Source organism: Panthera leo, chromosome F2 (genome assembly GCF_018350215.1).
Source record: "Panthera leo isolate Ple1 chromosome F2, P.leo_Ple1_pat1.1, whole genome shotgun sequence".
Lineage (NCBI taxonomy): Eukaryota > Metazoa > Chordata > Mammalia > Carnivora > Felidae > Panthera > Panthera leo.
The window spans coordinates 6,529,892-6,544,307 of NC_056695.1; the positions used below are offsets into that span (position 1 = coordinate 6,529,892).

General features: G+C 41.1%; 1 protein-coding gene and 1 non-coding gene across 4 annotated transcripts in view; both read right to left on the reverse strand.

Annotated features, from left to right (window-relative positions):
* The window catches only part of ATP6V1H (ATPase H+ transporting V1 subunit H), a 110,467-nt gene that overhangs the window by 70,691 nt on the left and 25,360 nt on the right, over positions 1-14,416 (reverse strand). For all 3 annotated transcript variants that reach the window (XM_042924203.1, XM_042924202.1, XM_042924201.1), the window contains one exon: positions 2,930-3,027. In XM_042924203.1, the coding sequence (XP_042780137.1) occupies positions 2,930-3,027 (98 nt within the window). The remainder of the gene's footprint in view (positions 1-2,929; positions 3,028-14,416) is intronic.
* Positions 633-736, reverse strand: LOC122211364. The gene has a single exon (XR_006198660.1). It is a non-coding gene; the product is annotated as a U6 spliceosomal RNA (small nuclear RNA).

A 14,416-nucleotide genomic window follows, 5' to 3' on the forward strand; every position in this document is an offset into this window, starting at 1 on the left:
CGGTATTTGGGTTTATTTTCTGAGCAATTCTAACTATGTGTAGAAGTTGCTGTTTCACGACTTTTATTCTGTTTTCCAGATCTTCCAGGGAACAAAAAAATCTATTTTGTATGTAACAGAATGAAATTCAATTTATTCTTCAATCACTATACAGGTCTGTTGGATCCATTCATAAACCTAAGATGCGCTTACGGGATCTCAGTGCTTTTATGTTGCCCATAATTTGAACAATTACAGTATTTTATTATCCTAAATATTATTGCATCATTATACATTCATTATTCCCAACTATGCTTAAAAATAAATTAAAGACTAAAATATAAGAAAATCGGAGAGGGGCGCCTGGGTGGCTCAGTCGGTTGAGTGTCCGACTTCAGCTTGGGTCATGATCTCACAGTCTGTGAGTTCAAGCCCCGCGTCGGGCTCTGTGCTGACAGCTCAGAGCCTGGAGCCTGTTTCGGATTCTGTGTCTCCCTCTCTCTCTGATCCTCCCCCGTTCATGCTCTGTCTCTGTCTCAAAAATAAATAAACGTTAAAAAAATTAAAAAAAAAAAAGAAAATCGGAGAATGATGCAATCACCTAGGAAGATGATATAATAATAACGAAATTATCCTTTCTACTGCATTGCCCCGAATATTGCATCCTTCTTCCAACTTTATATGTCATCCCTGCACAGGGGACAAGCTGATCTCTGTGTCGCTCCTATGTTAGTATGTGTGCTGCTGAGGCGAGCACTGCATCGTTCGTAACGAAGGTAAAAAGGCTGGAAATACCGTCTCCGTAGTCTACCTTTAGGTTTCTGCGCAATAAAAAAAGCAACATCGTAGTCCTGAAACTGCTATTCTTAGGAAAGTCCGCGTCCACAGTCAGCCTTCGGCTGGCTTCCAGGAACTTTAGTGGTAAACAACTTCCTACACTGATACAAAACTCTCCCTAAATGACAGAGATGGCTCACTGCACCTAAACAATATATTCTGGAGTCTGGAATTTTGCTGCGTGGTAGGCAGAGGGTGTCTGATAAACCTCCAATAAAAGCCATGGGTGCTTGGGGTGCCTGGGTGGCTCAGTCCGGTAAGTGTCCAACTTCGGCTCAGGTCATGATCTCGTGGTTTGTGGGCTGGAGCCCCGCGTCTATGTGCTGACAGCTCAGAGCCTGGAGCCTGCTTCGGATTCTGTGTCTCCCTCTCTCTCTGACCCCCTCCTCCCCCCCACAGCTCATGCTCTGTTGTGTGCACGCGCTCTCTCTCTCTCTCTCTCTCTCTCTCTCTCATAAACATTAAAAAAAATTTGAAAACCACAGGTGCTTAGTCTCTACAGGGGTTCCTGGGCAGAAACGTCACACAAATGTTGCTACATTTTCACCACTGGGGAAAAAGTAGGCCGTGCGACCCCCCACTACTGCGGGGAGAGAACATACGGAAGCCTAACATGGATTCCTCCAGACGCGGCCTGATCCACTGTGTCTCTAAAAATAAATCCCAGCCGTGAGAATGACTACATGCTGGGTCCCTTGAGTCCTTCCGCTGAGTCTCCTGACACTGTGTGAACACTGCAAATTCAAAGAATTCAGAACTTTTTATTTTCCATCCATAATGGCAGTTACCTGAGGAAGGCGTCTCGTAATTATTAGATGAATCAGAAGTTGAAAGCAGAGACAGACGGCATTCTATTAACAACGATGATAAAATTGGTCACATACGTGAAACCTCAAACTGTGAGTTTTCAGCTGACTGTATCATAAATGCATTTTCTCAAACTCAAGAGGCAATAAGTGAAAATATATTTCTAAGGACAAAGAAAGGAAATAGGGTATTCTCACCTATTTAGCTGTTCAACGTGAAAGGCTCCAACGATATTTTGCAACAAGAGCCTGCACCATTCCATTTTGCTAAAAGGATATGTGATGGTTTTCTTTCATCTTTTACGACGTTGGTGCACCAAAATTCACTTACTACAAAAAGACTTACCATGAAAAAATTCTTACAGAATTTCAAATGGTTGTTTTTCACTATTGCTTTATTCATAAGTCTACCAATTATCCATAAAATGACCAAATATATATATTTTTGAAAATTGTCCACATGGCAAATTGTGATGACTGTTTTTCCTGACATACTGAAGGCTAAAAAAGTATAAAAAGATTGAAATTTTACATGTTAATATAAGATTACTAATTTGTTAGGGCACCAGGTGGCTCAGGCAGTTAAGTGTCCCCCTCTTGATTTCCACTCAGGTCATGATCCCACAGTTCGTGAGACTGAGTCCCGCATCGAGCTCCATGCGGAGAATGGAGCCTGCTTGGGATTCTCTCTCTCTCTCTCTCTCTCTCTCTCTCAAGAATAAATAAACGTTAAAGAAAAAAAAAAAAAAAAGCATGAGATCTCCCATAATGAATAAATAAATGGACTTTCTGGTAGTAAAAGAGCATTGTTTGTTTTGGTGTTGGGGGGAGTTCTCATATAAGTACATTTGCTAACCTGAAAGGGCGGCCCCTCCAGGTTTCTGAGCCTGCAAATTAGGACCCCACAGAGAATGGGCTAATTACACAGCATTACAAAGAATGGGTCACATTCATTTTTCTGGATAAGACCTTTTCTTGCTGATTTTTGCCTGCATTTACCACAAGATATTTTATAATTTTTTTTTTTTTTTTTTTCCTATTCTGAGTACCTAGAATTTGTTCTGTCAAGCATCAGGCTTTTAAGAGTCCTTAACCTCTTACAAATAGCACAGACCAAGTGAGGGAGAGGGGAAACATTTCATTTAGGAGTTACGGACTTCCATGAAGGTTAGCATAATCCACTGCTAAACAGCCTTAAAAAAAAAAACAAAAAACTCCCTTTAGATGATTCAGTGCATTAATTTCTTTGCAAATGTCAAGGAGGGAAGCTTTTAAATGTTACTCGTTAAAAGCAAAAGGGCACTCACCAGCTCACCCCATCCGCTTCTACCCAGGCAAAGCGGTACTCATTGACCCGAAGCATCAGCTGCAGACACCCGGCGACACACTGCACGTACTGAGAACTCTACACAAGCAGAAGGACAAGGTTTCAGGTTGACAAGCACTTAAAGGCGTGGATCGTGCATACACGGAAAGTCCGGATTTTTTTTTTTTTTAGCTAGAGGTTCTTATCATCAGAACATCCAAATGTCCCTAACATATCTTCAAAAACCAACCTTCGTTTTTGCTTTTCTACCTCCTAGAGATGAGGCTGTTTTTCTCTGCCAGGTTAAACCTACATAGCTCAAGATTACTCAGCACACAGGGAAATCAAGGAAAGAAGTAACCCTTTCCTTGTTATGGTTTGGTAAGTGTTATCTCGCGATGTCTCACTCAGCCCTGAACGGGGCACCGTAGAGACGATACTGCTCTTCATAACCGTAGAAATGTCGAATAAGGTTAAAAAGATAAAACTCTACGCTCGGAGATGGGCCTGTACTTAAACGGACGTAAGTCACTGAACCTTCCCAATACTCGATACCTTTGTCCTTAATGAGGATGACACCCCACACATCCCGAAGGAGTGTTGTTAGGACTAACTTAAGTAATGCCTTTAGCATAGAGCCAGGCATTGCACAGAAATGCAATAAATGGGGACTTCAAAAAAACAACCACCATACAGCACATAAGAAGTCGAAACGTTTGAAAAAGGTGCTCTATCATTTCTAACAGCTATCAGTTCCACAGCACTGTTCTAGAAAAACTGAGGTTAAATCTGGAACTTGAAATAGACAGGAATAATACCCCCAGGAACAATGCAGGCACCTCCATTTTAGTAAAGCTAATAGCAACACCCGGCCTGGGTTCTTGTCCAAATTTTTACCATGAACCTCCCGCCCCCCATCTAGAAGAACAGAGAGAGCAGAGGAAACTGCAGACTCTAGCCTTAAAGAACATGCTAATAAAAAAGAAAATGGAGAGAATCACGGATGTTATAGAAATTCACAAAACCTAATATACACGCTGCTACTAGGCTCTGTGTTTTCAAACAAAGTCCATTAAAACCTAACACTTCAAAGAAATTCCAGGCATTCGATCACAAAAACACAACGATATAAGTACATTTGGCGGAAGTACCAAAGGATATCAAGAAAATGTTATCTTAGATTTTAAAAGTAGTGAACAGTTTCCCAAAAGCACGATATATCCATTAATACAATTTGCCTGAAAACTCAAAACATTAACAGAAATGACCAAAAAAAAAAAAAAAAAAAAATGTGAATTTTCAGTTCTAAAATAATCTTCCATAATGGGAAAAAAATGTTATTTTTCCAATTTAGTCAGCAGGTAGTAATCCTTTTTGAAAGATGAATTCCATTTTTCTTGTTTAGAGGGATAGCCTAAGCAAGGTTTCCACATATAGTGAATAAAAATGCAACCTAGGGCACTCTCTCCTCTTCCATTTATCATCAACTTCCTCTCAGCACAAAATTTTTTTTTAATGTTTTTTTTGGTTTTTGGCTTTTGTTTTTTTTTGAGAGAGAGAGAGAGAGAGAGAGAGAGAGACAGACAGAGACAGAGCATGAGTAGGGGAGGGTCAGAGAGAGGGAGACACAGAATCTGAAGCAGGCTCCGGGCTCTGAGCTGTCAGCACAGAGCCCGATGCGGGGCTCGAACTCACGGACCGTGACATCATGACCTGAGCCGAAGCGGGACGCTTAATCAGCTGAGTCACCCAGGCGCCCCTCAACACAAAAATTTCTTGGTTCACTGTAAGCCTATTTTCCTGTCCATTTACTATGCTACATTGAAATACATGATACATTTCAAATATGGATTCTTCATTGTCATACAGCTTCCGGATTCACATTATAAATGCGCATATTAAAGATCCTGGCTCTAAAACTGTACTCACGCCTATTACACATAATGAGGGAGTCCAAATGCCAGTCCCGAAATCACTTTCAAAGTATACAGTCAAGGCAACATTGGCAGATGATTGAATTATTGCCTTCAATTAAACAAAGTAAATTATATCACTTCCTTATCTGTCACTTACACTGTCCTATTACTCTCATGTATAAAAATTACTCAACCATTTTTTTTCTAAATAAGGCTTCGATCAAGCCAACAAATCACCGTCTCTAGTCCCAGACAAAGGTAATTCAATACTGCTAAAGAAAATCATACAATCCTGCAAAGCCGTCGTGCAATTCTAGACTGTTCTCTCTGCCACTCACACACTCACCGCTATCCTGTCCCACTCTCTTCCCTCACTCTCAGCAGTATGAGAAAATATATGGACCATTACTTAGAGATTCACCAGCTGCCAACATCTCACCCCAAAAACTGAACTATACTTACAGCCATTCTTGCCCCTCTCTCGCCTAGGAGACGGGAAAACTTCCTGTCCATGACCCTCAGCCCCAGCCAACATGTACATCCCATTCCTCCCACGTGATGTGTCGTCCATCAGACCCCTCTCCTACACCTTCGGTCTCTCGGATTGGTTTCCTCTCCTCAGCCTCTAAATATACTCAATCCTTTCCCACCTTAAAGTCTCTAAACTTTGTACCAACCTCTGCATCTATCTCCCAATACAGAAACGTTTCTTAAAAGAATCGTCACCAAATTTTTACTTTTGTATCTTATCACCCACTAATAATGACAATAATAATGCTCGGATCACCAGTGACCTTAAGAGTTTCTACAGTTACTTTCACCTGAGAACCAGACCTCTACCTCTGACTACTGACTGCACAGCTCTCTCCCCATTCTCTTCTCCGTCTGCATTGGCTCACCTGCTGCCAAGTCTCAGACCAACTGTTAACTCCTCCGCCATGAACGGAAGGCGGTAACACACAGCGTGAGCGTTAGGAACAAAGGCTCTCGCGCCAGCCCATCACACTCAGCCACTTACAAGCCACGTGACCTTGAATGAGCTTCCTACCTATAAAATGGTGGTAATAGGACAAATCCCATGGAATGTGGGTATAATTTCATTAGTTCATGTACGAAAGAGTTTTCGGTGGTATCTGTCATTCAATATTCAATACGTGTCTGCTTCTGCATCTACTACTGTATTCTCATTTCTCCAGATGGAATTAATTGCTTCCTTGTGCCACACATAAAACTCTATTCTTGCCCTTTGTGTGAGTATGGGGGGGGGGGGGCGCACATGCACACCATTTGGCTTTAAGAGGAAAAAAGCAGAACGTGAAGTTTAAAAAAAATTTTTTTCTTCAATGTTTATTTTTGAGAGACAGAGAGACAGAACGCAAGCTGGGGAGGGGCCGAGAGAGGGAGACACAGCATCCGAAGCAGGCTCCAGGCTCTGAGCTGTCAGCACAGAGCCTGACGCGGGGTCGAACCCATGAACTATGAGATCATGACCTGAGCCGAAGTCGGACGCTTAACCGACCGAGCCACCCAGGCACCCAAGAACCTGAAGTTTTAACATATATTTTGTCCAAGTGAAGTGATTTTTAGTTTTCTGCCTACCAAGATACTGTTTCTTTAAAAAAGGACAAAATATAGAAGCCCCCAAATTCCATACTGTCATTTCCCTTAAGCTGATTTCTGTGATAATTATAGAAATGTACTACTGTCCTCCATACGGTTCAATGTGAACACAATCTTGACCTTCCTGCTGTATATATTTTTCTTTCTGCTGGCATTTCCTATTCTATCAGGACTTTAAAAAGTATTCTCAGGGCACCTGAGCGGCTCAGTAATTAAACATCTGACTCCTGATTCCAGCTCAGATCACGATCGATCTCATGGTTCGTGGGATCAAGTCCCACATCAGGCTCCATGCTAACAGCGCAGAGCCTGCTTGGGATTCATTCTCTCCTTCCCCTCCCCTCTCTCTGCTCCTCCCTGCCTCTCAAAATAAATAAGTAAACTTAAAAATAAATAAATAAAAAGTATTCTTGAAAAAGCTGCAGTTGCTAATTAGAAAACCCTGAAATGTCAAAAGATTTCAAACAAAGACAAACTGAACAAGAAGCGAAAGTCAGAGAAACAGTCTATCTCGCAGAACGATATCACAAACCACCATCACAGACACTGATGAAGCAGTGTTTGAGGTAATCAAAGATTGCTCCTTCCACACAGAAATGCCACAAGAGAGAATCAAACGAGGAAGAGATCTCCGTGCCGTCCCTTGGAGCAGTACCAGAGCCTCGCTTTTCCAGCTGACCTTCCCTGACCCCATGCTTGGAACACCCAAGGGTAACAGGCACCATCACTATGTGAGCTGCTTCCGGGTACTAGGTACAGCTATAAACTAGACAAATAGTACAGAATCTCATTAATATTTGTGTATTAATATGACTTGTATCGACCTGAATTTTACATGAAATTCTTTGTACATATTTATGATTAAAAATTCAATACAGAATAAGCATGAAATAAAACATCCCTCTTCTCACCCCTCAGTACCATTCCTACGATGTAATCAGTTAGTAGATATTCTGTGTAATACTGTAGAAAGTTTCTATGCATTATACGTTCTTTTTTGAAAAAAAAAAATAAGATTATACTATAACTTTCACTTGTAATTTTCTTCTTCCATTTAATCTTATACATAGAGATCTACTGCATTTTTAACCATTTACATAAAGATTTTAACCCCCCTGTGCTCTCTCAACTTTGAAGAAGTATTCCCTAATTCAACAGCGTCTATTTGGTTGCTTATATTATCTGATAAGCAGAAGGGATTCCACTTTATTTTCACATGTATTTGTCCTTAGAATCCAACCAAAGACGAAGAAGCCCATTTGCCCTTGCAGCTGTAGAAAAACTGCTTGACAGCTACAACCTCAGATTGCCTGCACGGTCAGAAACCAGTAAGGGACATAAGGCCTCCATCTTTCTAAGTTCTCAACTATTCCCCAGAAAGACTCTACAGGTCTATACTCAATATTCATTCAACAGATATTTACTGAGTGCCTTCTATGTGCAAGACACTGTTCTTGCACTGGACACACGACCATGAACAAACAGACCGCAATCCCTTCCATCAGGGAGTTTACAGTCCAATGCAGAAAGAGGAAAAGTGTACACACACACACACACACACACACACACACACACACACACACACACAGTAAATTACAGAGCGCACTGGAATCTGACAAATCCAATGCAACAAAAATACTGTTAAGAAAAGGAAACAGGAAATGCAGAGAGGGAGACGTGGAAATTCTCATACTTTGTTGATGGATCTGTACATTGACTTAACACTGACTGGCGACACCTACTAAATTTACATACACCTTACAACCCAGCAATTCCATTCTGTTACACAGGATCTCTGGAGGCACCCAATGCTGAGGAGACAAGTGACAGAAGCCCAGGAAAGTAAACAAGCAAGGCACGCAGCCATCGAGGGAGCAGTGCTGACGCTCTGGTAAGCACTGCTTACCAGGTCTGGTGCCACGCTGGCCTCCTTCCCATGGCTGCTCTGTGCCATGTGACTCCCCCTCTTAAAATGCTTCCATGGCTTCTTTCCTCTGTCAAGGAGAAGCTCTAAAGCCCTCTGTGATCCCTAAGGCCCTGAACGTCCTGGACCTGCCTTATCTCCCCGCCTGCTCTCCCTCCCCTGCGATGTTCTCCACACGCTTCCCTCCGCTGGAGGCGCAGGCCTATCTCCTGCTTCCTCAGGAAGCCTGAGCAAACTGGCCCCAGATGAGACCACCACCCACCCCCCCCGCCCCACCGCACCCTCGTGGACCCGTGCTCCTTTCCTACAAGCCTTGCCACAAGGGTACTAAAATAATCAAAGAGCCTAATTAACTTGTCTAATGCTGTCCTCCCTGAGTAAAATGAAGGCCTGTGAAGCCAGGAGTCCTGCCCATCCTGTTCAGTGCTACTCTTTCAGAACCATGCACTGTATGTGTTGGCACTCAATACATGGTTCTTTGTTTTAAGTTTATTTATTTTGAGAGAGAGAGAGAGAGAGAGCAAGCAAGCAGAAGAGAGAGGGAGAGAGAGAATCCCAAGCAGGCTCCACACTGTCAGCACAAAGCCTAACACGGGGCTCGAGCTCACAAACCATGAGATCATGACCTGAGCCGAAATCAAGAGTCAGATGCTTAACCGACTGAGCCACCCAGGTACCTCAATACCTATTTCTGGATTGAACGAACAAACGGGAAATACAAACAAACGTCCTATCTTGCACAAATTCCAAATGAATGGGTCTCTAACAGAGATGGTTCAGTAACTGAAAGTTTGGCCAAAATCTTACGCTGATAACAATCAATACTGCAGAAATACATACAACATAGCACTATTATTCTATTTCCTTTTGGAGCCAAAACTGAATCTGTTTGGTAGTATGGATCTTATGAAATTGTCTAGTATTTTATCTCAATTTAAGAACTAATATGAATTGCTAGTCAATTCTGGCTGCACCTTATATCATCCTATTTTACTAGAAAATATTTATGATAAAAGCACTCACTTAAGCAGATAATAGTTGCCATTTAAATTGCTAAGGTAGGGGCGCCTGGGTGGCTTAGTCAGTTAAGCCAGGTAATTTTGGCTCAGGTCATGGTGTCACAGTTCATGGGATCGAGCCCCATGTCGGGTTTTGCTAGCCCTCCCCTGTACTGTCTCTCTTTCTTTCTCAAAATAAATAAGTAAACTTAAAAAAAAAAAACTGTCAAAAAAGAAATTAAGAATTTTTAATAAAAACAATTTATTAACCCATGTATTTTTCAAAGCCCTTTCAAACAAAAATTAAAATTAAAAATAAAAGGGAAATACTATGATACCAATTTTTCAAGATGAGGCTTAAAAAGGTGATATAATTTGTTGAAATTAAAATAGTGAGTTAATCTTGGATTGGCACTAGGAGTCCACTCTCTTATGCTTAAGCTAGAGTTCTCTGTGCTACACCAGACATCCCGGGCTGAGAATTGGCCACAACAAGCCCTCTCACTGCAGCAAACCTCACTGGTATAGAGAAATAGGTTTACTTCTCAACACATTTAAGAGAATATCACTTGGGTAAATTTTCCAATGTCGCTGAAATGCAAACTCTCCTACATCATGGTGGAATAATCACAGCAAAGGGAAAACAGCAACTGATAAAATTCACCTTCCTGGCAAATATGGTCTCAGGGATCCATACTCTGCAGATTTACAAGCTAATTTGAAAACTGAGGAATTACAAAGTAAATTGGCAACAAAAGATAAACATAAAAACTACGGTGAGATTGTACCAAGTAAAACTAATGTTATAAAATGTTTATAGATACATTTTCAATATTCATCTTCATAATGCTGGGATTTAATTTTTATTTTTTTTTACGTTTATTTATTTTTGAGAGACAGAGAGAGACAGAGCACAAGTGGGGGAGGGGCAGAGAGAGAAGGAGACACAGAATCCGAAGCAGGCTCCAGGATCTGAGCTGTCAGTACAGAGCCTGACGCGGGGCTCAAACCTACAAACCGCGATATCATGACCTGAGCCAAAGTCGGACACTCAACCAACTGAGCCACCCAGGTGCCCCCCTATAATGCTGGGATTTAAGTACAGACTAAATGAGAAAGAGCAAAGATAATATTCACTTAAATCCTGGAATCATGGGCACTTGAAATAACACATCTGTATTGCAGTAAAAGGCATCTGTCCCACAGACAGTGAAACGTACACCAGAGCAGACCTGGTGAAGCACTAAGTTGAACTTTTCAAACACAAAATTGACTGAAATAAATTCCAGAAGCCAGTTTTACATGAAATGGAGGACTGCCCATTTCAACAGTCCGAAAAGTATTTAATGCTTCATAACAATTACATGAATCCTTCCTCATAGAACTAAAAACGAGTACGTGCACCTATGTGTGTGATTTTTAACTCTATCACAGACGTTCGCTTTAAGAAATAACACAACACAATGTCAAATGTCAGTAAGGAAATGGAACAACTGGAATTCTCATTCTCTGTTGACAGATACGTAAATTGATTTAGAACACGGATTGGCAGTATCTTTTTTTTTTTTAATTTTTTTTTTAATGTTTTTATTTATTTTTGAGACAGAGAGAGACAGAGCATGAACGGGGGAGGGGCAGAGAGAGAGGGAGACACAGAATCGGAAGCAGGCTCCAGGCTCTGAGCCATCAGCCCAGAGCCCGACGCAGGGCTCGAACTCACAGACTGTGAGATCGTGACCTGAGCCGAAGTCGGACGCTTAACCGACTGAGCCACCCAGGCGCCCCAACGGATTGGCAGTATCTACTAAATTTATATATACTTTACAACATGTACAAGAATGTTCACAGCAAGATTACTCACAACAGCCCAAAACTAGAAATAACCCAAATATCCATTAACAAGAGAATAGAAAATATTCATTTAATACATTCCTACACAGCAATAAAAAGAGTGAATCACTGCTAGGGGCACCTAGGTGCTCAGTCTGTTAAGCATCCAACTCTTGATTTCAGCTCAGGTAACGATCTCAGGGTCGTGGGATCGAGCCCTATATCAGGCTCAGTATGGAGCACAGAGCTTGCTTGGGATTCTCTCTCTCTCCCACTTTCTCTGCCCCTCCTCTGCTCATTCTCTCTCTTCCTTTCTCCCTCTCCCTCTCAAAATAAATAAACTTAAAAAAAAAAAAAGAATGAATCACTGCTAAATGCAATATGAATGAATTTCATTGGCACAATATTGGCAAGAGAATTCAGATACGTAAGAGTTCATACTGAATACAATTCCATTACAACAGAGTTCAAGATTAGGCAAAATTAATCTATGGTACTAGGTTCCATGATAACCACAACCTTGGTAAGAGTTGAGCTAAAGGGAAGTGCTGAGTACGAGGACATGTGACATTTCAATTCTTTTAGCTGAACATTTAAAATCTGTGTATTTCAGGGGCGCCTGGGTGGCTCAGTCAGTTAAGCGGCCGACTGCGACTCAGGTCATGATCTCGCGGTCTGTGGGTTCGAGCCCCGCGTCAGGCTCTGTGCTGACATCTCAGAGCCTGGAGCCTGCTTCAGATTATGTGTCTCCCTCTCTCTGACCCTCCCCCGTTCATGCTCTGTCTCTCTCTCAAAAATAAATAAACGTTAAAAAAAAAAAAAAATTTTTAAATCTGTGTATTTCACTTTGTGTAAGTTAAGACACAATTTAAACAAAAAAAAGAAAGAAAGAAAAGAAAAAAGACAAAGGAAGGAAAGGAAAAGGGGAGAGGCTTTGCCTATCAAGAATTTTGCCAAATTATCTTTGGCAAATCACTTAAACTCTTCAAAACTGATTTATCATCAGTAAAGGGAAATATCAGCCCTAACAAATTAAAAGGAAAACATCTGCTACTCAAATCTGAACTCACATCAGTTCTGCAAGGCACAAAACAATGGTAAGGTATATTTTTATTACCCTCATATGCAGGAACTAAAATACAGAAGGGCAAAAATTCTCTTGAAGTTGGCTTATGCAAAAAGATCTTCTAGTCAATACTCATAAAATACCTAGATTAAATTAATGCCCAAATTGAGATAATTTAGTCTTAGACTTAAGTTTTACCAAAAAAACACAATTCACTATTAATTTACAAGTTTCTCAACGTCCTTCAAGCACTGCTTTCAACCTAATTTGCTTAGGCATCCAATGAGATTCCTTACTATGCAGAAAAATCATTATGAACTTGAGAAAATATTACTTTATAAATTATTGCTTTGTATACAACTTCCAAGAACACATCTAACGTACAAGTTTAGATTACTTGTTGTTATAATCATTGCTATGCTTTGACAACGATTTGTACAAGGAAGTCTTGTACTGAAATACCTTACCACTCAATTTTCTTCTGTACTGCCAGAATATACCTCTGGATAATCCTTCCAAAATATGATCAGAGAAACAAAACGCCCAGATTCTTATCTTCCCTCCTTAACGTTCCTTCTGTGCATACAGTTTAACGGTCCCCAGTGTGTAATGAGATGTATTATTTTGGTGGCAGGAAGATAAAAGGCAACTGAACAACGAAAATCCTCCAAGATCCGCTTCAGGTCAAACTTACACAGACATCCTTTGTGAATTACTTTGGGTCCTCACAGACCTCACGACTCGCCAGCTAGAGCAGACCGCAGTTAAATAAGAGGCCCAAACTGTACGAACTCGTGACACGGGAATTCCTGACTCATTCCAGCTACTCGGGGATACTCTTGATGTGCTCAACAACGAAGCGGTGAAGAACTAAACCGAGTACTCTACCTCTTGCGGAAGACTGAAAAGTGTCACATGGGCACAGCATTAAATTACAAGAGTAAGACGAATTTCATATTAATGAGGATATTAGAACCGCCACCGAAGACAATTTAAGAAATCTTGCCAAAAGCCGGAAAAAAAAACCCTAAATTTCGTCTCTCTCATTCTCAAATATTATAAATATGTGTTAAAACATGCATGAATCTTGAAAACATTACACTAAGTGAAAGAAACAGTCACAGACAACCGCGGGCTGTACGCTCTAATTTTATGAAACGGCCAGAAGAGGAAGAGAGAGGCAGAAAGTAGACTGGTGTTTGCTAGAGGGTAGGAGCAAGGAACAGGAATGAAGAATGACTGTTAACGTGTACAGGGTTTCTTTCTGAGGGGTTGAAATGTTATAAAATTAGATTGTGGTAACGGCTGCACAACTCTGTAAATATACTAAAACCTCCTGAACTGCGCAGATGGGTGGATTTTATGGTATGTGATGTATACTTCGATAAAAAAGTTAACAAACTAAATGAAATTGCAAATTTACTTTCTTACTCGCGCTTGCCGCATTTCCGAGCGCTCGAGAGCCACACGGTGGCTCCCACGATGGCCAGTTCCATCATCATGGAGAGTTCGGGTGGACAGAATGGATCCAGAACATTAAAAGGCAAGATGAAATAAGGAATAAGGAGAACACATCAACTTCCTGCAGTTACTTACTCCTACCAGTGAAACAATGTTCATCCAGCAATAACTAATGCTAAACGGATCTACAACAAAACAGCCAGAGATCAGAACCAAATGAGAAGTCACCCTGCTCCCTCACACACGGGTGCAAGTGAAGGCAGACAGAGGCAAAAGAAAACGAGCAAACAAACACGAAATTCCCAGATTCCTTCTAAGTCTTGCCGTTCGTGACAGATCACAGTATGTGCCTTTTTATCAGGACATCAGCACCAACCAACTTCCATGGCTTGTGTGGCTCCCTCAGAAGGACAGAAGACTGAGTACTCACTTTCAAGAGCCAGTAAAGAACCGAACAGTTTAAGGTGAGTGTGTAAGATCGGATGTTGGTTAACATTTTCATATTTGGGCAAAAACAACATAATGCATTCTAAGGCAAGCCCACTTATGTGATGTCATTTAAACAAAAATGTTTGTAATAATCCACTTATAACTCAAGATGAGGCTTCCGTGGCCATTTTAAGAGAGAAGACTATTAGATCATTCGGAGTTCACATTTTGAAGTGTAAAACTT